The 25,417-nt window shown below is 40.6% G+C and overlaps 2 protein-coding genes across 2 annotated transcripts in view; one reads left to right on the forward strand and one right to left on the reverse strand.

Annotated features, from left to right (window-relative positions):
• LOC115605211 (adipocyte plasma membrane-associated protein-like) lies at positions 1-10,674 on the forward strand. The gene is given in 10 exon segments (XM_030479315.1): positions 1-107; positions 555-686; positions 1,178-1,267; positions 1,836-1,957; positions 4,051-4,149; positions 5,424-5,573; positions 5,984-6,096; positions 7,313-7,477; positions 8,213-8,422; positions 9,174-10,674. Coding segments are annotated over 9 exon segments (1,149 nt in total). The 5' UTR covers positions 1-107; positions 555-684; the 3' UTR covers positions 9,372-10,674.
• GNS (glucosamine (N-acetyl)-6-sulfatase) overlaps positions 10,125-25,417 on the reverse strand; it is a 20,746-nt gene continuing 5,453 nt past the window's right edge. The window contains 11 exon segments of the mRNA XM_030479313.1: positions 10,125-13,706; positions 14,536-14,575; positions 14,578-14,605; positions 14,607-14,696; positions 16,559-16,669; positions 17,375-17,482; positions 18,659-18,760; positions 19,125-19,228; positions 19,765-19,883; positions 21,254-21,336; positions 24,307-24,474. Of these exon segments, the coding sequence (XP_030335173.1) occupies positions 13,631-13,706; positions 14,536-14,575; positions 14,578-14,605; positions 14,607-14,696; positions 16,559-16,669; positions 17,375-17,482; positions 18,659-18,760; positions 19,125-19,228; positions 19,765-19,883; positions 21,254-21,336; positions 24,307-24,474 (1,029 nt within the window). The 3' untranslated portion in view covers positions 10,125-13,630.

Raw genomic sequence — 25,417 nt, forward strand, 5'->3', positions numbered from 1 at the left:
AGGTGCCGCCTTTGCCTCACGTTTCCCGCCCGGGCGGTGCTGCCTCCTCCCTGAGGAGGAGGGCGGGTGTTCGCCTCCGAGGAGGGGGCCGCCCGCCGCGACGCCATGTAAGCGCCGCTCTCGGCGTGAGGGAGGAGGGCGGTGGCGGTGCGGGAGCAGCGGGCGGGCAGCGGAGGGGCATGCGGGGAGAGCCGCGGGGCCGCCATGTTTCGCCTCACAAAGCCGCGGGCAGCACCGGAGCGCGGCTTCTCTCCCCTCCTCTCCCCTCACGGAGCCGGCTCCGCGCAGGGGCAGCGCAGCCGCGGGCTCGCAGTGGGCACTCTCCCACCCAGGCTGGATGGGAAAGCCGCAGCGAGCGGTTTCCTCCTATAACAAAACTCTGGCAGAAGCACGAGGGGAATACAGGAGAGACGGGTGCTGGGCTGGAGGCGGTACCCGGCTCCTCCTTCCCCGGGAAACTCCTACCGCTGCTTTTTATCTTTAAAAGCTTTTTAGTGGTTTTCTCCAGAAACACGAATATTTAATTTTCTGGTTATTTATTTTGTGTTTCTTAGAAACGGTTTAATCCTAACTGGATAGGTACAACGGAGCTACTTTGCCTTGATCTGTTACTCTTCCCTGGGCACTGTGGTCCTGCAGCAGAGGGGATGATTGTGGATTGACCAGTTCCTTGAGGATTGATTCATGTGAGACCTCATAGCTTCATGTGTGCAACAACCATGTTATGACTATGTATGCACTTGGTAAAACCTGTTAATAGCAAATACGCCAATGCCAAATACCAGCCAGGGTAAAAAAGGTTGGTAAAAGGCCTTAAAGATGCTAGAGTCAGCCAAGTTACCATACAAGTAACTGTGTCTGTGCCTTCAGCAGTTACGTACTACCAGAAACACAACTTTGCAAAAGAAACTTTGTGGATTTTGGCCGGTTCAGGGGCTGGATCACCCTTTCGGAGACTGGAGGAGCTCCAGTGGGAGGCAGAGCAGGACAGCAGTGCTGTCTGCAGTGTGGCCGGGCACTCCTCTCCATGGCAGAGATCACTGTGTTGTTGCAGTCTGGTTTGTCTTCTTCAGTCTTTATTTTTAGCATTGAATTTTTTTAACTACTGAAAAAATATTGAGTCTTCTTATTCCCCTCCTCCTGTACGCTCATAACAACTGTGTTCTTTTCCTTGCAGGTTCCCAGCATGGGGGTTTCTAGCTGTAGTCCTCACAACTTTTGCTAGCATTTACTTTTTACCATCTCCCATTGATCCAGAACCATTCGTGTAGGTTCCCCTGCTTAACTTTAAAGTTCAATGCTTGTGTTTGTTGGGAAATACCTGTGCTTTCAGAACTACTCCAACACTTTTCATCCTACAGGGGCGTATAAAGCATGGCACTTAAGTTCATGTGCAGGAGAAACTGTTTCTGTCATAAACCTGGAAAATAGGAACGATTTTAAAAAACAAGTGGATTTCAGGCAAAACAACAGTGACCAATGCAGTATTCATACATACATGTAAAGAGATTGTTAGTAATGCTCAGACTAATCTAGGATGATGGCAATTTTGGGTTTGTATTAATTCTAGAACAAAAAAGTCTCCCAAAAAGTCTGTATTCTTTTTAGCCTGGCCCTGCAGGCTCCACAGAATTGTTAATTTAGTTTGAAGTAACAGTTTTAACAAATAATAATAGTTTTAACAAATACTAATAGTTTTAACAAATTCTTTAAATTTGTTAAATTTAAACCAGTTACTGGTATCTCTGGAATAAAGCCCTATTACTTTCCCTTAAAATAGTATAGTCCAGTGTTCTCTTGTTTCTTACATCATATTTATAATTCATTTGGTGCAGTTTTGAAAAGCCACCTCCTGCCTTAGTTGGATCATTGCAAGTGAATAAAAAGCTTCAGAGTGGACAAAGAATCTTCACAGGACAACTGAAAGGTCCCGAGTCTTTTACTGCTGATGATGAAGGCAAGTAGATTAGCTTCCAAATGGGTAAAGTTATACATCTGCTACATGTTACACATCTGATGCATCTGCTTGGTTGAGTTATTAGAAGGGAAGACTGAAGAAGTTAAATCCAAGACTTAAGAACTAAATCCAAATAAAGAAAAATAGGAATAATTGCTAAATGATTGCTCCAAAAAGTAAGATAATTGTATGTTCTTCCATATCTTTGCATTTGAGGACTAATCCTGCAAATGCTCTGTGTTGCCAAATCTTAACCTCTTTCATAATGCTGTATAAAAGTACTGTCTTGGTTCTGTTTTTCCTGAGTGTGTTAATTCTACTGTGGCTTTTCCCTGAATTTAAGGATGCTTTAGGAGACTGGATTCAGTCAGTTGAAATCATACAATATGACCAAGTTTGTAGTAAGTGTTGTGGTGATGTTGCTTGATTTAGGTAAATGCTGTTTTCTGTCTGAATGAGACAGGATATTGCCGGTAATTAGAGTAATTAGTAATTAATTCTGATTTGCCTTCACTTTACTACGGATGCTCATAAGAGAAGTCTAGTGCAAAACCCACTCATACTAGCTGTGTAATCTAAACATAGCATCACAGCCTAGTGCATAGCATGACAGAAAATAGCATTGCAAGTCTAAGATTTCTTCCTTTAAATACAGAATCTGGTATGCGAGCAGAAACTTCAGCTGTCTCCAACGTGCCTCGGGAGGCATTAGAATGCCCAGTGTATTTTATGACAGCAAAGTTCAGCCTCTGTTTTTTTCCCAAGCAAAGTGGCCCTGAAATTCTCCCTTTGGATAAACAGGTGCTTTCTGTATGCCAGTAATCCTAGACAATTCTTTTAATCTAGGTCTGATAGCTGATACTTTGAGAATCTGTCCTATTTGCTCAGAACATTTTTCCATAGATGTGTGTGAGCAGATGCCAGACATTTGAATATCTGTTTATCTGCTCTGGTGTAGGTGGTCATTAGACAGAACTGGTGGGGTTTTAGCAATATTGGCACAGAAAGGTAGAGTAACTTTTATGGACTGTCCTTTAACACCTGTCACCAAGTGACTGCACATTAGTAAATGTAAATAAGGTTAGGGTGAAATGCAGGTCACAGGTAAGGAAAATTATGTCTACTTTAGCTCAATCTATGTAAATAAGAGACAAATCAGAGGAACGTTTCCAGACAGTGAACAGACTTTGCGTTAAAAGTGTATTTTGTTGAACAGTGAGTCTATGATTGCTCATGTGCACTGCACTGTTTCAGAGCCTGGGCTAGTCAAAAGGTAGGAGGATGCTATTTTTTTAGAGGTGGGGCTTAGTCACCGCTGGTGTTTTGCCTCTGATACTCCACAAACAAGTTGTAGGAGTTACAATACAATGTAAAAAGATTTGAAGACTTCCCTTAAGGTTTTGACACTTGAAAAGCACAGGAGAAAGCCACTGCTAAGCAGGTATCCACTAGAAGACCATGCTTAGTCCTTTAATGCAAACTTACACAAACTTAATTTTTAGTGTTATTCTGGTGGTTCAAAACTAAAGCAAAACATTACAGCTTAAAAAAAAAAACCCAAACGACCACTCTTACGGTTTTTTCCTTAGGATTTTAATGTCCTAGGAGGAAGAGAAGTGTTGCTTTCTTGTTTTGGATCGGCCATTGGAACATTTTCCTTTCACCTACTGACATTTTAGCTAGTTGGTAATGCTGCAGAACCCTCAGGACAGACAGGTAGATCATGTGAGCTCTGCTAATGCTTTCACTGATTGTCACTGGCAGGATGAGAATATCCCCCATTAATCTGTAGTCCCATCCTTGATGCCTTTCTTTGCTGCTAACCCAGGAAGTCTTAAGATAGCTTTTAATGTATTATGTTTATTTAAAATAAACATACAAAGAAGTCATATTTTTCTAATTTCCAATTTGGTCTTCCTACTTTATAAAAATATATTTAAAGTAAGCTCTGTGGTTTCGTTGCTTTGTGGGTGCACAGAATATATAGATTAGGAACAAGAAGAAAGGGCTCAAAATAATGAGGAATGTCCTTCATTTATGGTATATTTGCCTTGGTCCCTTTTAAAACAGTCTTCTAATGTTCTTACTTGAAGGTAATATCTATACTGGTACTGTGGATGGGAAACTCTGGATGATCAGTGGTGATCAGCTGCATTTCATTACTCAAATGGGACAGGACTTGCCTGAATGTGGTGAGTCATGGTTATGATGTGAAAATGACAACAAACTTGTTCGAATAAACATCACTGAAACAGAAATTGAAGTGATATTTTAGCTCCTGTTAAAGTTTTCTGAGTCTTTTCTGCAAATTTGTAAGAGAAGCCCACTGTGATCATGTAGTTTTTCCTTATGTAGGCAGGATTAAGACATAACGAGACACTCCTCTACCCCTTGAGACTGGGTGGCCATTTGAATAAAGAACAACATATTACAGAAGTCCTCTTATACAAAGCTTTTTGAGAGTGGTCTAAAGACACCATTTACCCAATTATTTTCTTGCCTTAAGATTGGAATGTATTTTAGAAACAGTTCAAATCTTACAAAGGCATCAGAGACTCAGAATAGTCTTTAGCCTGTTTTCCTAAACATGTGACAGTTATTGAGGTGCTTTCCCTAGCCCCAAAGTTTCTGTGCTAGGGGTTAGTCTTAACTGAATTTGAAAGACTTCTCAAAGATTACTGAACTTTTGTGAGTCTTATGTAAATAATAGACTATTTAGAAGTTAAGAAACCAAAAATGAGAGCAAAATGATTCAGAGTGAGACCAGAACTCAGCTGTTAACTTTTTGGCAGCAGTCAGTCAGTCAGCTTGTGTTACTGGTGTGTTACAGCTCTAGTGAGCTGTAGGAAATGTTGTCCCTTGCTTACTGGAGTACTGGGGGAAAATACCTGTTTTGGAGTAGAAGGCATCAGGTGACAAAACTGTAGGGTGTCAAGTTTTACTAAATGTCACTGCTGTCAGAAAAATTACTCACTGTAGAATACTAAACATGGTAGATCTGGGCTTTGTAGTTTTATCTGAGGAGTCCTTCCAGGATTCCCATGCGACCTGTGGAACTCGGGCCCCTCAGCTGAAGGAAATTAGTTAGATAATTTTTTCCTAGAAGTGGTTTTCTCCCATCTTTTTATTTCAGATATAAAATAAACAGCAGCTAATCCATTTTGTTTTACTGATTTAGTAATCCTACCCAGTTCTTCGGGCACCTTTAAAATTGTCTGGGAAAACAAAGCTGAGTTTCTTTGGAGGTTGGGAGCAGATTTTTTCTTCAGTAATAATGAACACAGATGACTAGATTGAGATTATACTGGTACTTCCTTTGCCAGTTACTTTTAGAGACAGTTTAAGGAAGCTTTTAAAGATCTGGTTTATTCAAAGGATGATAGTTAAGTGCTTTTTAGCCTTTGCATTTTGTGATCTTCATTTTGTCAGCCTCCTGGTCTCATACATCCTCCTGTTTGTATCTCAGGAACTCCAGACTATGAGCCAATATGTGGCCGGCCACACGGAGTGCGAATGGATCAGGACGGTAACCTGATTGTGGTGGATTCTTATTTAGGCCTGTACAAAGTCAACCCAAAGACAGGAGAGAAATCCCTCCTGCTGTCAAGTGAACAAGGTGATGCTACAGTTAGTGGGAAAGTAGATTGATCTTGGGTCTGGTCCTCATGTTTATATATAAACTGGGAGATCAAGGCACTTTATTCAGTTGGGATCGGTACGAGTGAGTGTGGGACTGGGCTGATTGAAAGCCCATTGGCTTTATATTTTTAAGTTTGTTGAAAAAATAGAAGAAAACAAAAGCAATTGTATTTGTCAGAGGCTTGGTATCTGTTTATGTTGAGCTGCAACCTGAACATATTTCCTGCAAATGAAAGTAATTGGAGCTTGGACTTTAGCTTGAACAAATTAAGTATATGGGATTTGGAATTGTAACGTCTGAAATCTTAAGCTTGTGTGGATCTCAACAGTTTTGAACACTTGGTGGTTTTGTACTTATTTTAATCAGTGGTCATGTTTATTTACTAGGTGTGGATGGGCTGCCTTTCAAATTCCTAAATGGATTAGAAATATCAAAGAAAAATTTGATTTATTTTACTGATTCAAGTAGCAAGTGGGAAAGACGACATCACAGATATGAGGTGAGGCCAGGTAACCTTTGTGGCCATTTGTTCAGGCAGCTTAAGCGTTAATTTTTGTGCTGGCCGCAGTACCAGCCTGCAGAAGAGACAAGCTTTTTTCAATTGTGCTTGTGTGTTTTGGCCAAGCATGCTATAAATGCAGCATGCTGCAGCCCTGAGGCAGAGGATGGGCTGTGCTATTCTGTAGCTGCTTTTGCAGGGGTAAAAAAAAGCAATCAAAACCCAACAGATCAACCTCTGGGTATGACTACCCAAAGAAACTGTCATGTGATACACTACAGTCAGGAGTTTCACAGGATGTTCATTTCTCTCTGGTATCTCTACAAGCATGCTCTTACACCACAGTAAATGGAAGGTAACAAATTGCTGGTGTGCTTGGAGGTATCTTTTTGTGTCGTCATAGCCTCTGCACAAAACTTTATCTAGAACAAACTGTCTGTAAAGCTGAAATTCAGCAAGGTCACAGACAGAAAGTTTACACTGAGACTCATCTATACTACCAGAACTGTGGATAAAATTAAGCAAAGAAAAAAATCAAATTAAGGGAAATACATTTAATTTAAGGGGTAGGAGTTGAGATCCAAGTTATTAAAGGAAAATAAAAAAAAAAAATTGAAATCTTTTTATGTGTCACTTGCTGTTTCTTAAAGCTGTCACAGTCATTGTTTGGCAGTTCATCATTTTGCCATTTAGTATTTCACACTTGACAAGGGGCTGCAAATGACGAACATACGAGCAGTTTCCTCTTCACAGGCTTATGTGGGTACAATTCAAAGCTGCCCTGCAGATTTTTAGCAGAAATTTAGACAAATTATCTCATATCAGAAGCACAATGTCGGCTGTTTACCTGCTTTAGCAGAACACTCATGAATGCTTTCTGGTTTGATTTGAAGAAGCTGCAGTTGTTTGCAGAAGCCTGATAGGCCTCAGTATTTTGCTAAAGCAGGAACTGCAGGATAACATATTTTGAACTTCCCGCATGTTCCCCTGGCTTTGCCAGGATGCTGCGATCAGCCTGGGAAATGACATGAACAAAATCCTTTGCTCCTTTAGTGATGTGAGCTGGTTGTTCTTATAAAGATGACATCTGCCATTGCCTAAAGTCTGCTTTTAGCTAATTTATGTTAATACAACTTCTGAACATTTTTTGTCGTAATGGAAACCAGGGATTTTGGCAGCCTAGTTTTTCTTTTATTAATTAGATGTATTAATTCAGGTAATTGAAACAAACCATCTTGGTCACCTCTTGGTCTATGACCCTGCAACAAGAACAGGAAGAATAGTGCTCAGTGGCTTGTACATGGCAAATGGGATTGCACTGTCTCCCGATGAAGATTACTTATTGATAGCAGAAACCAGCATATGTAGAATCTTAGGGTATGTTAACACAATTCTTCTAGATATAAAACCTTCCATGTTAATTTATATTACATGTTTTTTAATCAATTTGTAGACATGATGTTCATATTTTTACTTTTCTGTTTTTCCTTTTCTAAAATTGTAAACTGAAGATGTGCAGGTCACAGGGTTGCTATTGGAAACTTAGTCTAAATTACTATTTTTCTATTGCAAGACTCAGATATTTTGGTGAATTCTAGGTAAAGATTAAGAGTTGCTCTTCCCACTGCCAAATGTTTTGTATACTGCTTTACTGATATCTGGGGCTCTAATTTCCTCAGACTCAATTAGAATTATCCCAATGATAATTCCATTACAGTTACAACAGACCTCAAAGGACAAGTGTTACTGCAGGATAATGGTGATTAGCATAACACCTCATTTTAAAGGGACTCAGTGTTTTAAGTGTTCTATTTCGTGGAAGTTCTAAAGCCCAAATTCACGTACCAGTTTTTCATTTAACAGGCACATTTTCTATGAATAGGTGTTTGACCTAGACCGAGAGGGTACTGTTTATGTTACCAGTACACGAGATGAGGTTTTTGACCAATCATCATTACCTCAGGTTAGTCCCTCTGCATTTACTACTTCCTGCAGAGGTCCTTTTGTGTGTTTTGAAAAAATTTCTTGCATGAATCAAGCCCTGATGTCCATTTCCCATGCTGGGTTAAACTTTGCTGTATTTTGGCAGCATGCCACCTATAACTCAGGACCACAGAATTCCCTTTTTGCAGGCTATTGGGGTGAGTGAGCTAATGCAGGAAAAGAAGTTTTTGTGGACAACCTCCCTGGGTATCCAGACAACATCAGATTATCAAACACAGGCTTATACAGAGTTGGAATATCTACTGCTCGCTTTCCCGGTTTCTTTTCTCCTTTTCTGGATGCTTTAGGACTGTATCCATTCCTGAAGAGATTCATTGTAAAGGTACCTTTGACACTGTGTAGTAGTAGCTATCAATGTCACAAAGTATTAAATTTTAAAGTATGAAAGAACTTATTCTTCACTAGGAAACACAAAAGATTGCTTTATATTTACCAGCCATCATGCCAGTACATACCAGTCCGGCTGAGTATTGTTTTCTCTTTTACATATTAAACTACAGCAGTTTTGCTGTTGTGGTAACACCAAGAATGCATTTATAAGTAGAAGAATCAGTACTGACAGAAGGAGTCCATAGTTGCAAGCCCTCAGCCTGCTGTTTATAGCAACGTGACACTGTCAAGGCAGGTGAAGAACCCTTTACAGGTTGCCAAGCAAGAGCTGTGGAGCTGGTTATGACTAACCATGCTACTTTTTCTAGGAACCGTGCCACCTTTTCCCCTAGAACTTGCACAGGAAAAACACTGAAGTGGGTGATTCAGTTGTTTTCCATCAAGTCCTTCTTATTCCTGCTTTTAGAAAATAGGTGGCTTTTGGCAGCTGGAGTAAGTTCAAACAATTTCCACACCTTCTTGAGCAAGCAGGCACTCACTGTACTGTTAAGATCAGTAAAGATCAGACTGCCAGCTTTAGACACAGTCCAGCAGATATTAGCAAAAGATCAAGTGACAGATGAATCTGACTAGAGCAACATCTGGAAAGCAATATATTAGCGTTCCCTTTTCTTTCTAGTCATGGAACTTCTCCACTCCCCCCCTCGAATGAAGTGTTAACACCGTTTCTTTTTCTAAAACAGGTGACTCCTTTATCATTCTACAGCATTTTTCTTCACAAACATGGCTTGTTCTTGGACATTAATGACAAAGGAGACATTGTGGCAAGCTTCCATGACCCTGATGGCAGCATCACTTGGGCTGTCAGTGATGTCTTTGAGCACGATGGGAAGGTCTATCTAGGCAATACAGAGCTGCCTTTTCTTGTGGTGCTACAGTAAACTTCAGTTTTCAGAAGCTGTAGCATCAAAAGAAAGATAGCAGTGTTGTTTCAAGCTGCTGGTAAATGATTTTCTCTAGTCAATGGAAGACTGCTGTGTCACTGGAGGAGAAATGAAACTGATACCACGTGGCTAAGCAGAAATGAGAATACAATGCAGAAATACTTGTTTTAGAAGCTTGTGAAAGTCTCAGACTTACATAGGTTAAAGGTACCAAATCACCTTGCTCTATAGCTCAGAAAAGTTACGTGTATTTTTTCAACAACAGTTGCACATCATCAAGGAATTCAACTCTGTACCAGGGACTGGAGTGAGTAGCACATATCTCACTGTTGCTCACAGTTCCCAGTTTGGAAAAAGCCTTATGTAGGATTTTTTTCTTCCTCTTTCCCAGAGGCTGAACATACTTGGTTTTAATTATGAACAGCAGTTTCTCCATTGTCCCTTTTTTTAAGCTTTTCCACCTATCCAACTACATCAGTTTCCAAGGAAATATGAGCAAGTACAGCTTGTGTTTGAATTTGTTTTCTCACCTCAGCATTTCTTCCCGGTACAAAGCAGTCACATGTTGTCTCGCTAAACTCTCCACATGAGGTTCCCTGTTACCATATAAAAGTTCACTAGTGGCCACTGTTCAGTAGCAGGGCAGTAAGCAGAGAACAGGCTTATAACTAGGAATTCAGTCCTCAGAAGTGTGACACAGCTTGGTCCTGTGGAAAGGTTTAACTGAAGTTCAGTAACAAGGACAGGAAGTTTGATAGGCAGTTTATTTTTTTCTTTCCCCAAAAGTGCAGCAGTGAACAGGGTCCTCTGGAAGGGCACTTTCTAAACAAACGTTCAAAACAGCAGAAGTTAAGTATGCTCTCAACATGCTACAGCAAAGTATGCTCACATACAGAGAGAGTGATACAAATTAAACTGAATCACAATAAACAATACCTGTTTCATTATGATGAAATATTGTGTTTAGTTGTAGAATCAGTCTTAAATTTAATGTGATTGAAAAGGTGTTACTAGACCTGCTCTGGGGGTGTTTTGCATGTCTGTGTCCCTGTTACAACTTTATTCTGCAAAATGAAGCAGCCCAATTCAATGGGCTGATGCTGGGTAAGCACATACTGGCTGTACTCACTTATGCTGAAGTGGTATCAAATGGTTTTTGGTTTAGGATAATGTAATAAAATTCTGAAACTGTATTTCTCCCTGTATAGTATCTACTTTACCTGATGCAACCATTAAAGTTCACAGCTCTGCTTTGATAATAATGATTTTTAAAAATAAAAATCATCACATTTTACCTAAACCCAACTCTGTACCAGTAAAGTCCTTTCATTTAACCCAAATGCCTTCAGTAACAAGGTACAGATACAGCCATGGTCAAATAGCATCTGAAATGGCATTTCCAGGAAGACCATTTAGTTTTAAAATCACTTAGTTGGGAATCAAGGTTCCTTCATAGTGTTGTTTTAATCACCAAGGATAAGAATTAGCACTGTTCATTCCAAGGCTGTGAAAAAGTACTCAGAATTAATTCTTCATGGAAACAGACAGCAGAGGAGCTCTAACAACAGCAGTGGCAGCAACTGTTGGGTCCTGTTCTTCCTTCAACTATGTGCTTGTGCTGAACAGGTCTTCAGTTCTTTATCAAAAGCAGGAGTGAAGGCAGGTGTCTGCCTGAACCACTGTTGTGGCTAAGTAAGGACTGACTGATTTCATTCTGAGTTTCAGTTTTAATACAACACATTACCTATGACAGATTTCAGACTATAGTATGGTTCTCTGACAGGGAGCATGTAAGTTATTGAGTGTAGTTACAAAGTGCTTTACAGGTGTGTGCAGAGAGCAAGTGTCAATTGGGTAAAACATTCTGGTCACACATACTGAATAGTCTGTATCAATTCTGTCAACTTTCATATTAGTTATTAGGCAAAATTAAATCATGCCAAAAGAAAATTGTCTTGTTATGGCTTAAGATCACTTGAAGAAAAGACAGCTACACATCTGTACCCAGAACAAAGTTTGGTTTTTTTTCTATTAAGAAGCACATACTCCATTACTTGCACTGAAACTCAACTCAAGTAGAAACTTGACACATTGACCTAGATTGGATAGAACTGTTGAGGGTTTAATGTGCAGCAATCAATGTATTTTCCCGTTAGCCTCCACACAGCTACCAAAATTAAGTTTAAACAAAGAACATGTCTAAGTTGCTAGAATTATCTGAAGGAAAACACCATGTAACTCCAGTTTAGCTCAGAAAGAAAACACTTGAGAGCATGAAAACAACTTTGGTTTTGTTTGTAAAGACAAAACAGAGTCTGAAGGATACTGACAGGCAATACTAAGGCTTGAGAAACAAAAAACAGGATAAAGCTACAGTTGTAGTGGAGGAAAAAAAAAAAGTCCTGAGTATTTGAAAGCATGTAAGTAGTCTGAATATCCAGCCCCCCCTGCATTTATACAGATGCTCCAGCTGAAAAGTTACCTTTCAAGTGATGATTTTTTCTCAAATATTTGGTCACTCTAGAGACTTGAAACAATAAGTTAGATTTGAGACAAAAAGCTGTATAAAACCTAACCTGTAGACCACCACAGAAGTTTGCAGCTCTAGGCTACATGAAGGACAACTTCTGTGCTTCAGAATTAAAAGCCAAGGAAGTTCAACTTCCGTTGTTATAGCACTACTTGTATCCAGTTTGCGGGTCTGTGCACTGGGCTATGCACCTTCACAGTTTTGAATGATTACTTAGTAAAAGGGTTTATGTGACAGAAGTTGAAATCATCATGCTCTCTATTTGGGTAAAAGAATTGAAGTAACTAACTGAAAGTAGTTGTGCCTTGGTTTGCCTGAGAAGGGAACAATCATCTTGCTTGATAACACAGCTGATTTGCCCACAAGCAGCATGAAACTTGTCTGGCAGAAGATATGACAATTTGGGTGGTTCGAGGAGGTGTTTTGCCAACAAACGTATCCAGAAGTTTACATGCTGACGCAAGTTTGGGTGTTTTTCAGGATTCAGAAAGATACTCAGTTTGGGTACAAGTGATGGCTTGCAGTTCAGATTAAGCCCCAATCTATAAGGTTGGACGAGAAAATACCTATCCCCTCCCAACGGGGAAAGCCGAGTGATAACACTGCGTGCATGTCAGGCGTCTTAGGCCAGGCAAGTCCTTTGGTGTCAAGGCACTTACTGCAGGTGTCGAGTAGTTACATCTCAAGCAAAAGCAACACTCTATGAAAGCAGTTAAACTGCCTAAAGTAGCCCTCTCAGCCTAACTTCTAGTGAGCAACGATTGATTTATTTATAGCTAGTTTTCTTTCAGAATAATTTTACCTTCAAGAATCTAATTCAACCAAGATGTTAGACAATTAAAGACATTTGGAGGTTAGAGACAGATCAGCTTTACTGCGGTGCCCAGGTTTTTGTTGTAGTTCTTTTCCTTTAGCATTATTCTGTTCATGTATTAAAAGATCTAAGGGTTAGTTCAAAACACAGGCACACTTATTTGAACACTTGTTAGTCTCAACACTCTTGTTTCACTCATAGGAAGCCTATATTAAACCCTAAGATATTTTTCAGTAGTACACAGTAACCCATTACAGCATTTCCCACTAGAAGGATCTTAAAGTTACATTCTTGTTTGCAAGCTACCAAAGCTGTCCTACAAAATTCATTGGTCTCGCTTGAAGTGGTCTCATTGAAAGAGAGTATTTAGACACTTGCTAGTCTGATCTACAGCTTTGCCTAATGCCTTTCTATGCTCTTTTGGGCTACTTCGCTATTGTTATCACCAGCTTTGAGCTCAATACAGGAAATCTATAATTAAACATAGCTTTTGGGAAAGCCTGTAACACTGAATATGGGTGAGCATTACTGTGCAATAGCACCTGCCTATCCAACCCAACTCAGATAAACATTTAGTGATTTTTAGAACAAAATAAACTGTTCAGATCCATAGGCAAAGGTTCACCTCAGTGCCTGTGATATGAAAAGATACTTGAAAGACAAAGGTGGTAATCAATTATCTGAGCAAGATAGATTAGCTGTGTCTAACGATTCAGAGTTAGAGTTCAGCTGTAAGAGATACATATTGCACAAGGCAACCAGCTAAAGACAAGGGTTTTTCTTCCAAACAGGGTTTGAATAACCCATGAAAAGTCTTCCAGCTGTGATCAGCGAGAGCTACGAAGACAGACCTGCTGCAGTCACTGGAGAAACTGGCCAGCGGGAGCCAACTGCAAGAGGCTCTGAAGTGCCTTACAAGGGCCGTGCAGAGAACCTCCGAGCCCGAACACCATGATTGCTAAACATGAGCCGTGGGTCAAACCTGTACCTAGAGAGAGGAACAGAGTCTGTGTGAGTGACCACGAGCACACAGTGACCAACTCTTCTAGAAAGAGCTACTTCCAGAAAAGCTCTGGCCATATGAATAGTTGTTTCTCAACGGTATGCAGCAGGGACAACCTCGCTACATATTACAGCAGATGAGTTATAATGACACACAACTTGGGAGTTGATAGTCTCCAAAGAAATAAATACTAGCTACAATATGCCAACAGCATACTGGCATGTATAACATTCAGTATTCAGGAGATGCATCCTAATAGAAAGCTTTGCTGCCTCAAATTACAAACTTACATAGCACAACAGTAAGGGCATTTAATAAAGTGCTTAAAAAGCTTCACTCCAAATGATTACCAACTGATTTTTGAGGATAGAAGTGCTATTAACTTAAAACAGCTGACTAATTCATACAGCTTAGGTCCTGCAGGAACCATTTTTTGCTAAGAGCATTTCCAGGAACAACCAGATCAAGTATTTGGAAAACAGCTGCCTACAGTAACCTGCAGAGCTTTTCCTTGTTTGCAGGCAAACCTGAGGTCACTTGCCTCTGACTACTCAGCACAGCTGTAAGCTCAGCTATATCTAAGGTCAGAGTAAGATTAAAGAAGGTAGTATTAATACCAGCAAGTTATATTTGGTAGATTAAATTAAATTAGAGAATTAGTAATAAACAAGCACCAAGAAAGCATCTCTATCAAACAACAGTATGTATGTCAGCAAATATAATATTCCAACACAAATACCCTCTATAAACAGCTTAATTTAAAAATTACATATATTTAAAAGTATTCTATAAACGGAATTGAATCAGTGCTCACCCGGGATCGAAGACACCCGGCGTACGGCACGTTGCTCCGAACAGGACTGCAGCATCATTAATCGGTAGTTCCATCTTTTCTAGAATTTCTTGATCAATTGTTTTAGCAATGTTGTTGATCTGGTGTGGATCCGCAGTCAAGTTATACACTTCCACAAACACCTGGAGAAGAGAGTCCCTACTTTGTATTAAGTCCTAAATGCTAATTAACTTTTAATCATATTATTTGGGAAGAACACTTAAGGACAGCATATCATCTGAAATGTTATTCCTAATGATGCTGCAGCATTCCCACACATAAGCTGTATTTGGCCATGTGGTTAGCGGTCAAAGACAAGAGAGTGTGTAGGTAAAGTTTAGTGTGATAGGACAGTATTACTGGAGAAGTTTTCACTTCCACCTGAAGTACTCATCCACTACACAGCAGATTTTTTTCTAACACATAAATGGAACCTGTCTTAATGACTGTAAGACCACAGCAAGAGGCCCATGGCCTAAGCTGGCTGCCTTTTCATTACTGGATCTCAAATACACAATTTCCTGACCATCAACACACCATTATATCACATATCAGCTTATCAGGCACTTCCAGCCATCAAACTCCAACAGGTGTCTTGACTACACATACAAAACATACTGAATACCAGTATGCTCTAACACTCATACACGAAAGCTTTTTTGTGTGCACATGCTTTGAGAAAGGTTTTTGTGTGCTTTGGAGGTTATGTCTGGAGGATTTAGGGCAGATTAGGTTTTTTTGTACACTAAATCTCTAAACCATTTTTGTGGGACAAGTATTAGCCAAACGTATCTCAAGAATTCAGAATGAGGTTTTGTCTGTGCTGGAATAAGAGGCCTGACTGCAGATGATGTTGATTTAAAGTGGCTGGGTTGTGTCTAACATAGATAAAGATGCATCCAGCCAGCCTTTGGTTGCGAGCTTTCTTCTAAGGCTCACTGCAAGGTTTTAAAAGCCACATTGCTGCATCTTCCCAACACTGTTAGCCTTAATTTAGCTCATCCAGGTGAGCTCCCTGACCAAAAAATGCTCCAGCCATTACTGGGGGAAAAAAAAGTGACATGTAGTGTATTATCAGATCAATTTGGAGTCTACTTTTACGAGGAAAGCTGCAACACTCATTTGACTTCACCATAAATTTGTTAGAAAGCGGAAAATGAAGGGCAGGTCTGCTAATCATCGTCTTAGTCTCCTACACAATCTTTCTTGCTAATCTCAGCACACAAAACCATCAATGCAGGATTTGCACCCCTGGTTTTAAGTGGTTCATTGTCAACTATAAGAAAGCGTTCTGTGTGGTGGCACAGTAACTGCTGTTTATGCATTTATCTGCAGTTTATTAGATTTGTAACCCCTGTTGCCCCCCAAACTCAGTGTGTTCCTCTGGAGCAACTGTGTGCAAAGGAGGCCAAGTAAAGATCAGCCCTGTAACGCACTAGTGAGATTTGGACAGTTTCTGAGTGGGGACATTAAATGTCCCTTACACACCAAACAAGTTAAAAATAGGGTCTGAGACCTTTCTCATAGTTGTTAACTATAAATACTTGTTCCTGCCCGGACAATCAAGCGAGTGATAGAAGAGAAATGATGAGCCTGGGATTTCAGTTCTTCCCCAGGAAAAAAGTTGCATCTGCGCCCTAAGAGCAGCAGAGGCAGAGTGTAACAGAAACATTTGTCATACAGAAGACTCTGCTGCATGGAATTGGGGTAGGACAGAGAACTGAACCCAGCTCAGCCCCACCATGAGGCTGTTAGGCGATACCAACAGGCAACAATCATAGTTTAGACTCTTGTCCCTTCCTCACGCCCGTCCCACCTCTCTTTTTTTCCTAACCGCAGCAGAGTTCGGGTCAACCATTCTCACCAGTAGATAAATACTTCACTGTTTATCCTGCAAGCAATGCTAGTCTGCTTTTCAAAGTACTTTATAGAAGCCTTGAGAGCAGATAAGAGCGCAGACAGTCGCTCGCAGCTGTGAACATCTGCGAGTCAGAGACAGACTCACCTCCTGGTCATCAAACTCACAGTACTGCAGGTCCCAGGAGGTTGACAGTGTCCTTACACAAGCGTATGTGTTGTTATAGGAATCTTCACACACACAGTCAGGGAAGCAGTGCTGTGAAGTGAGCAGCGAACAAAAACTTCAGAGCAGGGAAAAAAGATGAACTAGCAATCCTCTGCCTAGAGCCTGTACCAGCTCAAGCTAACTGCAGTTAGCTGATGAACACCAGGGTCTTAGTCTAATACATGCAGTCTCCCCTGAGGATTTTAAGTAAAATCTCAGCTCTTCTAAATTTGAGAAACTGTTATTAGGCTCACTACAATTAAGTGTGTTTTGTCTGGGAAGCTAACGTGCATACACTGAGGAGAACATCCCAACACACACTACTAAAGACCACACCAGTGGGATGCTTTACTTAAAGCAAACCCTCTTTGATTCAGGAAGTAGCTATGACCTATAAATAACAGTCACAGACAACAACTGTGCAACAAGGTGACTGGAAGTTTAGAAAAATCATGGTGTTGCTACCACCCACTTTGCCAAGCCCACACCTTCCTGCATATTTCTCCAGTCATAAGGCCCTACAGATTCCCAAGGAAAGGGTGGCTGTGTTCTGCAGAGTCACATGAACACATCAGTTCCACAAGGCTGCACGTCTCCCTCTGATTCTGCCAGCATTTAAGGCTGGCAGAACCTACAGAGCTAGCTCCTACTCACCAAGACACTGGGAGCTTACTGATAGAACCAGGTTAGCCCACACAGCAAACAGGTTGAATCCAGCAGCTATTCTCTAACATTAACAGATCTTGTCTTACTTACTGTGACTCCAGGTCCTAGGCCAGGACAAGTAGGATTGCTGCCATTGTACCCTTCTCCCTGGTACTCCACCAAGAAGTCTGATCTCCATGTCTCATTTTTGTCTCCTCTCTAGGACAAGAAAGTAACATCACTTAGTATCCGCTGCACTGTGAAACACAAGGAATGCTCCATGCCCACTGCTTACAAGGCAGTTTGAGTCATGATCCCTAGTCAGTCTTAAAATAATATTTAGCCTTAGGTTAGAAGGTCTTGTTTAACTGGAAAACAAGGATCCAACTCCAAAAATATTAGTACACCTTCTTGTGAGGGTTTAAAGCACTATCTGCAATTTATATAGAATCCTGCAGTACGATCAAATAGGAGCCACACAGTCAGATACAATTATACTACAGGCAAGACCCCTGTAGAGAGGCTGCTTGGTTTATATCACGCTATCACAACAGATGGAAAAGATACCCTTGGCATAAGAAAAGATAAACAGCTTTAAGAAGCAACTAAGTTTTAAGCTGCTCTATTTTGAACTGCATTTTAAAGACAGAGGGAGAGGGAAGTTTAAAGTTAGTATACAGCGCCATCAGAGGTACATACAGCAAAACAATGAATTTCACAGTTTTGAATCCATCAGTTTAAACTAGATGTCTTTTACCTGCTTCTGTCTAAAGAACAGCTTAAGGCTTGGATGCACGGTTTTAAAAACAAAGCAGTGTTTTAAATCTCAATGATCCTTCATCTCCAAGTAAGCTGCCTTCAATTTATTGACTGAATTTAATTAAAACTAAACACATCAACTGCAAGCAGCTTTATTTAAATAGGCTTCTGCTCACCTATTGGAAAGGTCAAGTTTACTTTATAAAGCCATGTGCATTTTTCCAGAGTTTAGGGGGAAACACTAGTTCTACCAAAAATTGAGGCAAACCAAAGAGTTCAGTAAGAACAGTCTGCTCTTGTCCTGTGTCTGTGCTGCGAAACCCTAAGGAAAAAGGGACGGAGGGTGCAAGGTGAAAACAACATAGAGCCTTCAAAACAGGAATCCTTACAAATGGCAGGACTAGCCAAAGGGTGACACAGCTTTCTCTTACAAAGTGACCACAAAGTTGTAGGGCTTGTGAAAACACACCTGCATTTCAACAAGATACCTACTTTTTTCACTAAGCTATGGACATCCCATGTGAAAACGACATTGAGGGAAGAATCTGGGTTTGAGTCTATTGGAGGAAGCAGTATTTGCTTTGAAGAATAACGCCTGCAAGAACTGCTGGTTACTATCCCTGTCTCTCTACTTACCAGCAGTGGCAACAGTGACATCCCATCCATCTGGGTCTTATTCAAGTCATACCCCGCGATGTCCAGAATAGTGGGACCCAAATCAATATTCGCAACAAGCATCTGCAAGGTGAGAAAAACTTCAGAAGACCAGAACCCAACAGATGTAACAATGAGACTTCTGTATTTTAAGTACTTGTAATTTTAGGTACACCTAAACAGTACTTAATTTTTTCTTTATAGGCTAATGGACCGTGTACATTCAAAAGCTATGGCAGGATCTGTGGAAAGCGAGCTTCACATTTTGCTTACTTTTGCAGCCTGCAATTAAATTTACTGATTGAAGCAATAGCACACAGCTTTTTAGAATGAGGTCTTTGCACCTTCTGCCACTCCATATATTTAATTTCACTGGTACATATATATGCAGGAGAATAAATTATACCTAAAGTTGAGAACTGTGAAACAATATTAACTTCTTTCTTACCTTGTTTGTCTGATTTGGTTTTATCCCTGGGCCTCGAACTAGCAATGGCACTTTGATATCAAACTCATACAGCTGCCGTTTGTCTATTGGCAAAGAAAACTGGCCTACACAATAGAAAATGGAAAAGGTTAAATGGCTTCTGATTTTATGTTTTAAGAGTCTTGTGTTACATAATTTCCAGAAGCCAATTTTTTTTACAAAGTCAGAAATGGTTCTTAATGTGAAGTACACTGAAAGCGGAGGACAAGAACAGGCAACTTCAAAGTATAAGCAGTATCTTCAAGTTTAACAGCTTAGATACTGCATTTTCAGTTGTACAGCATGATACAGACTTGATTTTTACTGGTTAACTCTATTGTGGCAACTCTAGAACACAGGGACCCTTCCTCCATTTCTGTCCTGATTTCATGTATACCAGGACGCAGTGGCAGTGATTAATGATAAAAACCACAACCAAACAATAAAATCCCCAAACGCCCCACACTGCAGGTCCAAACTGTTTTGCAACTCAGATCAGTACTTCTCATGTCTACAGTTTTCCATAACTGCTGTTCCCACTTCTCTGGGGTGGTCCCGAGGGTGAAGTGTTACACAGTTCCTGGATCTTCTATAAATGTTCAGTAATCAGTGAGAATTTTACCAGTGTGGAAGCCGTTGTCTGATGTGTAAAAGATGTATGTGTTGTCTAATTCTCCATTCAGTTCCAGTTTCTTCACTAGCTTCTCTACCAGGTCATCTACTGACAGCAGAGTTTGCCACCTATACAGAAACAAAGTAATTCATGTCAGAGCATGAAAAAAAAAAAAAATCAGAATAATTCTGGCTGCAAGGCAGGGCATTTGTACTCTGTTTCAAGTCAGCAGCGTATGCACTGCAAGTGGATCATTTTGCTTGCAAATTCTGAAAACAAACTTCATAGATTACTACACTGTACTTTTGAGACTGCAAGTTAAGATAGAAACAGACTGTGTATCTTCAGTTCTTGTTGATTTTATTCTGTAGTGTCTGAGAATGACACCAAAATACTGATTACTTCTTATCCGGAGACAGTCAAGACCAACTTTGAGGCAACATGGTGACAAAGAGTCAGAGTTATCTCCTGCAAGGTCACTTATTATTACTTTTAATGTCATTTTTAATACTAAACCCCAAGACTGCTGTGAATTTAATTGTCTACACAGAATCTTTTCTGCTTGAAAACTACATGTGCTATTTTGTATTGCTCACAGAATATCAGGGTCCATTACTGCAGTGTATCTAAAGCCTCGAACAGCTACAAGTTATTCTTTCCTTTGTCATGGGGTTTGCTGTTGAGACAAATGACTGCTTCTGGTAAGTCAGTAACGAGCCTCCACAGACTAGTACTATGCTGAATTAGAGTTACTCATTCTTGGATCCTGTTGTCTCCAGGCTTACTTTAGGGTTTTGTTGCATAATTTTATCTTCAGGTTTCATATAGCAAGAGCCTGAAAATCTTGGTTTTCCATCTCTGAAGTGACAAGCAAATGCCTGATAACAGCTCAGAATGGAGCTTAAACTTAAAGTTAAGCTAATGTCTGTTTCAGAGCTTTTAAAGAAAATAAAGCTACAGTGTAAACAAATACCCTTCCTCTCTCTTAAAAAAGAGAACAAGCTGTATCTTCACACTGTTCCTCACATCCCCTTTTATAAAAAGGAACCAAGCTCCTGCCCTGGCCAGTCAGGTGTTCTCACGTAAAAAGACCACAGACTGAGCCAAGGTGAATAAATCAGATTAGCTGGCAGATAAATCAATCACATTTGATGTACATTATGTAAGACTCTGGAATCCAAGTGAAGGTAAGGGCATTTTTATGAAAACCTGCTCTCCGCTGAAAGAGAAGCATGAGGGGCACTCAGCATGATTGGTCTTTTTAATGATAAATGACAGCAGCATTTGGGAGCAAAATATTTCTCAAGTCAATGACAAGTTTCTTTGCAAAAAGTAAGCAGAAAGTCAAGTCTGCCAAGAGAGATGCCAGAAAACTACTACAGGCAATTCGACATCTATGGTCAGGCTTAGTAAAACCTGTTTAAAAAAAAATACCTTTTCTTTTTTAAAAGACAATAAAAGTTCTGAGCAGAAATCTTAAGCAACAAAAAATTCTTACCTCTTTCTATAAGCATCATCAAGAAACTGTATAGAAGAGTTGGTCATTGGAGTCTTTGCTTGTCGGATTAACCAGTGCTTGTTCTGCAGAAATAAAGACAAAGATCAGCACAGGAGAGAAGTACCAACTTTTAAACCTTTCCTAGGCCAGTTACAGCAGAAATGTTTAGTGGAAAACATCCATGTGCTGGCCGTTAAATGGCCAGGCAATGCTACCAAACTGACCTGACTCCAGTTTTCCCTCTTGGTTCATCTAAAAATCTAAGGCGCAAGAGAAGAATATATTACAGCTCCACTATGCTCAGCCCTTAGTGAGAAGAAAAAAGCTGTGGATCTTGTCAAAACAGTTCAGGGAGATATTTGGGAAAGGAGCTTGGGAAGGGTCACCCAGAGATAAGGGTCTCATAGCCCAAGACAGGTCTGATGAAAATACCCGAATGAGTGATTAAGGAGCATTATAAGACTAATTTTTTCACTTACTAGATCAGAGATGACCCACTCACCACCCTCAGCCTAAGCCTATATTTAGTTGGTCACTCCTCCCTGCAGAGCCTCTCCTTATGCTGTTTCCCTCCTGTCACAAGCAAATGACTCTGAACAGGCTCAGCCTTTAGGGACGCACAATGAAGTGACTCATGTCACCTGCAGTTTTTTCACTTCCCTGTTTTCTGTTCTTGCTGACTGAAGGAGGGTTTTGGCACAGAGATTTAATACTGTGTCGAGTTCATTTTAATTCGCTTGGATTCAGATCTCACAGTAGTTGTAAAGATTCTCTGGAGAGACACTAAGTCTCTACTAAGTCTATCTCAGCAAGAAAAACACGGCATAATCAAGACCAAACATCTAGTACTTGTGTGTAGTTTGAGAGAAGAAAAAGGAAAGACATCACAAATCCCATCCCCAGCTCAACGGAAGTTCTTCAGAGAAGAAAGGAGCTGGCAATACCACCTGTGCACCAGCCACCTTTCACAAGAGGTGCGCTTAGGAGAGGCCCTCCTATCATGCTGGATAACTCAGGCATGTAAGTCATCTAGTACGGCAGAATCCTCCTCTTTCCTGGAGTATTTTGTTCTTCCTACCTTTCTCTGAAGTTTCTAAAACTTCACACAGCACCTAAACACCTTTGTGGATTTCAGTAAACTTCACACTGACTCAGTCTGCAGATCTGCTTCCCTGTCAGTCCCTGTTACATCCCTTTCACCAGTTACACACAAAGCTGCTACCTCCCTATACCCCATTCCCAAAGAAATTTTAGGAGATCTTGAGACAGCATGCTGTGTCTTGCCAGCAGAATCTGAACACAGCTGTGCTCCAATTCAGCAGGAAAAATAGTGCACGCCAGAGAAATCCCCAACACCCATCTTAATCAGCTTCTCTCTCAGAACACCTCAGATAAGCCACTCATCTGGGCTACCAAGAGTCCCGACTTGGAAACCAGACAGCAACCCATTGCTCGATGTAGTTCATAGCTGAGGATCCTAAGCAGAGGTTTAAGTGTGCATCACTGGACAGACTGACAACAGCTTAACTCCTGTTTTTCGTGCAGATTCTGCCTAGATGGCTCCTTTTAGTACCCCTTGCTCACATACTGTGTAAGGAAGCTAGGCAACATTCCCTTAGGAATGAAGACTGCACAATGCAAGACTCTCAAGCCAGAATTACAACATCAATGACTTGAGGGTCTGAGCCTACGTACTTGTCTACTGCTATTGCAGGGATTGTGCTTGCCCTAGAGAACCGTGAAGCTCAAAGAAGAGTTAGGCTTCAAGACCACAACACTGCCAATTACGGAAACACACTGTTAATGATTCTAGCTATTGTGTCTGGGAAGAAGGGTAGTGGCTAGCCTGTTCCTGTTGTGAAATCCAGTAAAACTGCTGTATCCACAGACATTAACTTCCAAATATTAAGTAAGTCTGTCATCTTGCTTTGTATTATATAGGCACATGCAGAGATTTTGTTCCGCATAAGGCAGCTCCACACTATTTTTTGGCTAGCTGCTGACTTTGCAGCTAGTCGTTATTTCTGGCTCACTATTTTAAAAGCATTTGACTATTACAGTAATGGAGTCTAAGACAAAGTTAGGGATCCTTTTATGGAGGAAAAAAGTCTGATCCTCACTCCCTAGTTCAAAACTAAACAGGTTGGGCTAAAGTATTTGTTACTGCCTGCGGCCCTTTCCTCCCATCTCTCTTGTTTTCATATCATACTGATAAACACGTGGTCATTTTGCAAGCTACAATCCTCAGCTACAAACAAGTTTCACCGTGTGCTACATGAGGCATAGTGACCTTAAAAGTGGTATCACTAGGCACCAGATAGGCATTCAGGCAATGTTATGTCTTAGTCTTAAGGTTAAGAGCAAATCAATTGAACACCGAGTTCTGTATTTTAAACAAACTGAATAAACCCCACAAAAGTTCCGCAAGTTAAATATCTCACCAGATTAACTGTTTGTGCTTTCACTTATTGGCAGAGTAAATCGCAGTGGATTAGTCTGAGCTAAATCATATTTGGCTGAGTTTACTGGCAGTGGAAGGGACTGCCCTGTCACAAGGATGTCTATGAATTTGTAACATTAGGCTCAGCAATTCTGGTTACGGGTTATTTCAGCAAATTTAAGGCAAGTTTGCAAAGTCCTTAGTGACCTGGCTCATGACCCTGTGGCTCATGATTTCATGGAGTCCTCTGGTTAGTCCGATATGCTTGTCACCCAGGGGCAGCGCTGCCATAAGCTCAAGTAACAGACCACCCATCCACACAGCAGATGTATGTAGGAATACAGGGCTCACACCTGAGCCTTTGTGTAGCAACACTATCTATGGGCACTCCTGAACACACCAAGAGCAATGAAAGAACACTCTAAGAGCATCAGAACAGCCTGGGAATTGGACAAGGAATTAACTTTTTTCCATTTATCAACCATAATTCCATCGTACAGGCTGATTAACATAACCAAACAACCAGTAGTCACAGTATTAGCCTGGACAGGCTTAGCATGCAAGTCTCTGCTCTCACAAGTACGTAGAATAACCTATGCAGATTCTAGCTTACCTTTCCATGAATATTAAAATTGCTATTTCTTGGTGCACTGACATTCTGAAAGCACTTTGTATACTGTGGAGCAGCTGTCCAAGGCGAGTGCGGTGCTGGGGTTGAGATCATCATGAAGAAAGGCTCGAAATTTGATTTATACTCCAAGAAGTCCAATGACATGTTGGCCTGTGAACAGTTTTGTTGGAGAAGAAAAGTCAGACCTCCAAAAGAAAACAGCAAGTATAAAGTACTAGACATTCATAACTTAGAGTTTGGTAGTACTGGGAACATTTAAACTATTTCAGCAACTTATTGCTTGCTCATCTACAAGTGTCCAGAACAGCAGCTTGTGACAAAAAAAAATCCCAAGTGTTCACATGAAGCAAATCATTCATCCCACATCTCTGAACGGCTTTCTGCTTCAAACCTGGAAAGCCCATCAAGAGTTTGTGCCTATTCCAAGTATCAACAAAATCCACCTAAACTCGGCTTTCATCAAGTAGAACTGGAGCTTTCTTTAACACAGTCCAAGTCTGTCACTTGCCATCTCCTTCCTGACAGATCCCAGTTTAGCAGTTTCATTTGTCTTCAGAAATAGCAATAGTTCTGAAAAAAAAAACCCAACCCCAAAAAACCTCCAGCCCCACTGTTCATAGTGTATGCTCATTCTGTAGCAAGCTTCCCATCTGTAAGGGGTGCCACATTTCTGCTGAAGCCAGAAGCTCTCAGGGACAGTACCAAACGGCACTCACTCGCACCACCTCACTGCACTTTCATTTTCGTTTCAGCCTACACACTTTCAAATAGCAAGTGAGTTCCCCACACAATCCACAGATGGAGAGTTTCATACTGACCTTCCCTTGGTCAGCCTTTGAAATTAAAGCTTCAAAAGTATTACTCACAGGTGAGCTCTTTACTACTCAAACCTTGCAACATTTTCCTTTCCTGCCCAATTAGTACACCCCATTCTGGATATCCTTTTCTTTCTCTAGAAGAAACAATACACTAAGAATTCCCTCCTCTTCCTTCCTCCTAACTCAAACATCTAAGCAAGTAGGGCTGGACTTCAGTTACATGACAACAGAGTTATTGGAGAATAAGAACTGTGTAAAGTTTGAAAATCTGGTTC

Source organism: Strigops habroptila, chromosome 3, assembly GCF_004027225.2.
Source record: "Strigops habroptila isolate Jane chromosome 3, bStrHab1.2.pri, whole genome shotgun sequence".
Lineage (NCBI taxonomy): Eukaryota > Metazoa > Chordata > Aves > Psittaciformes > Psittacidae > Strigops > Strigops habroptila.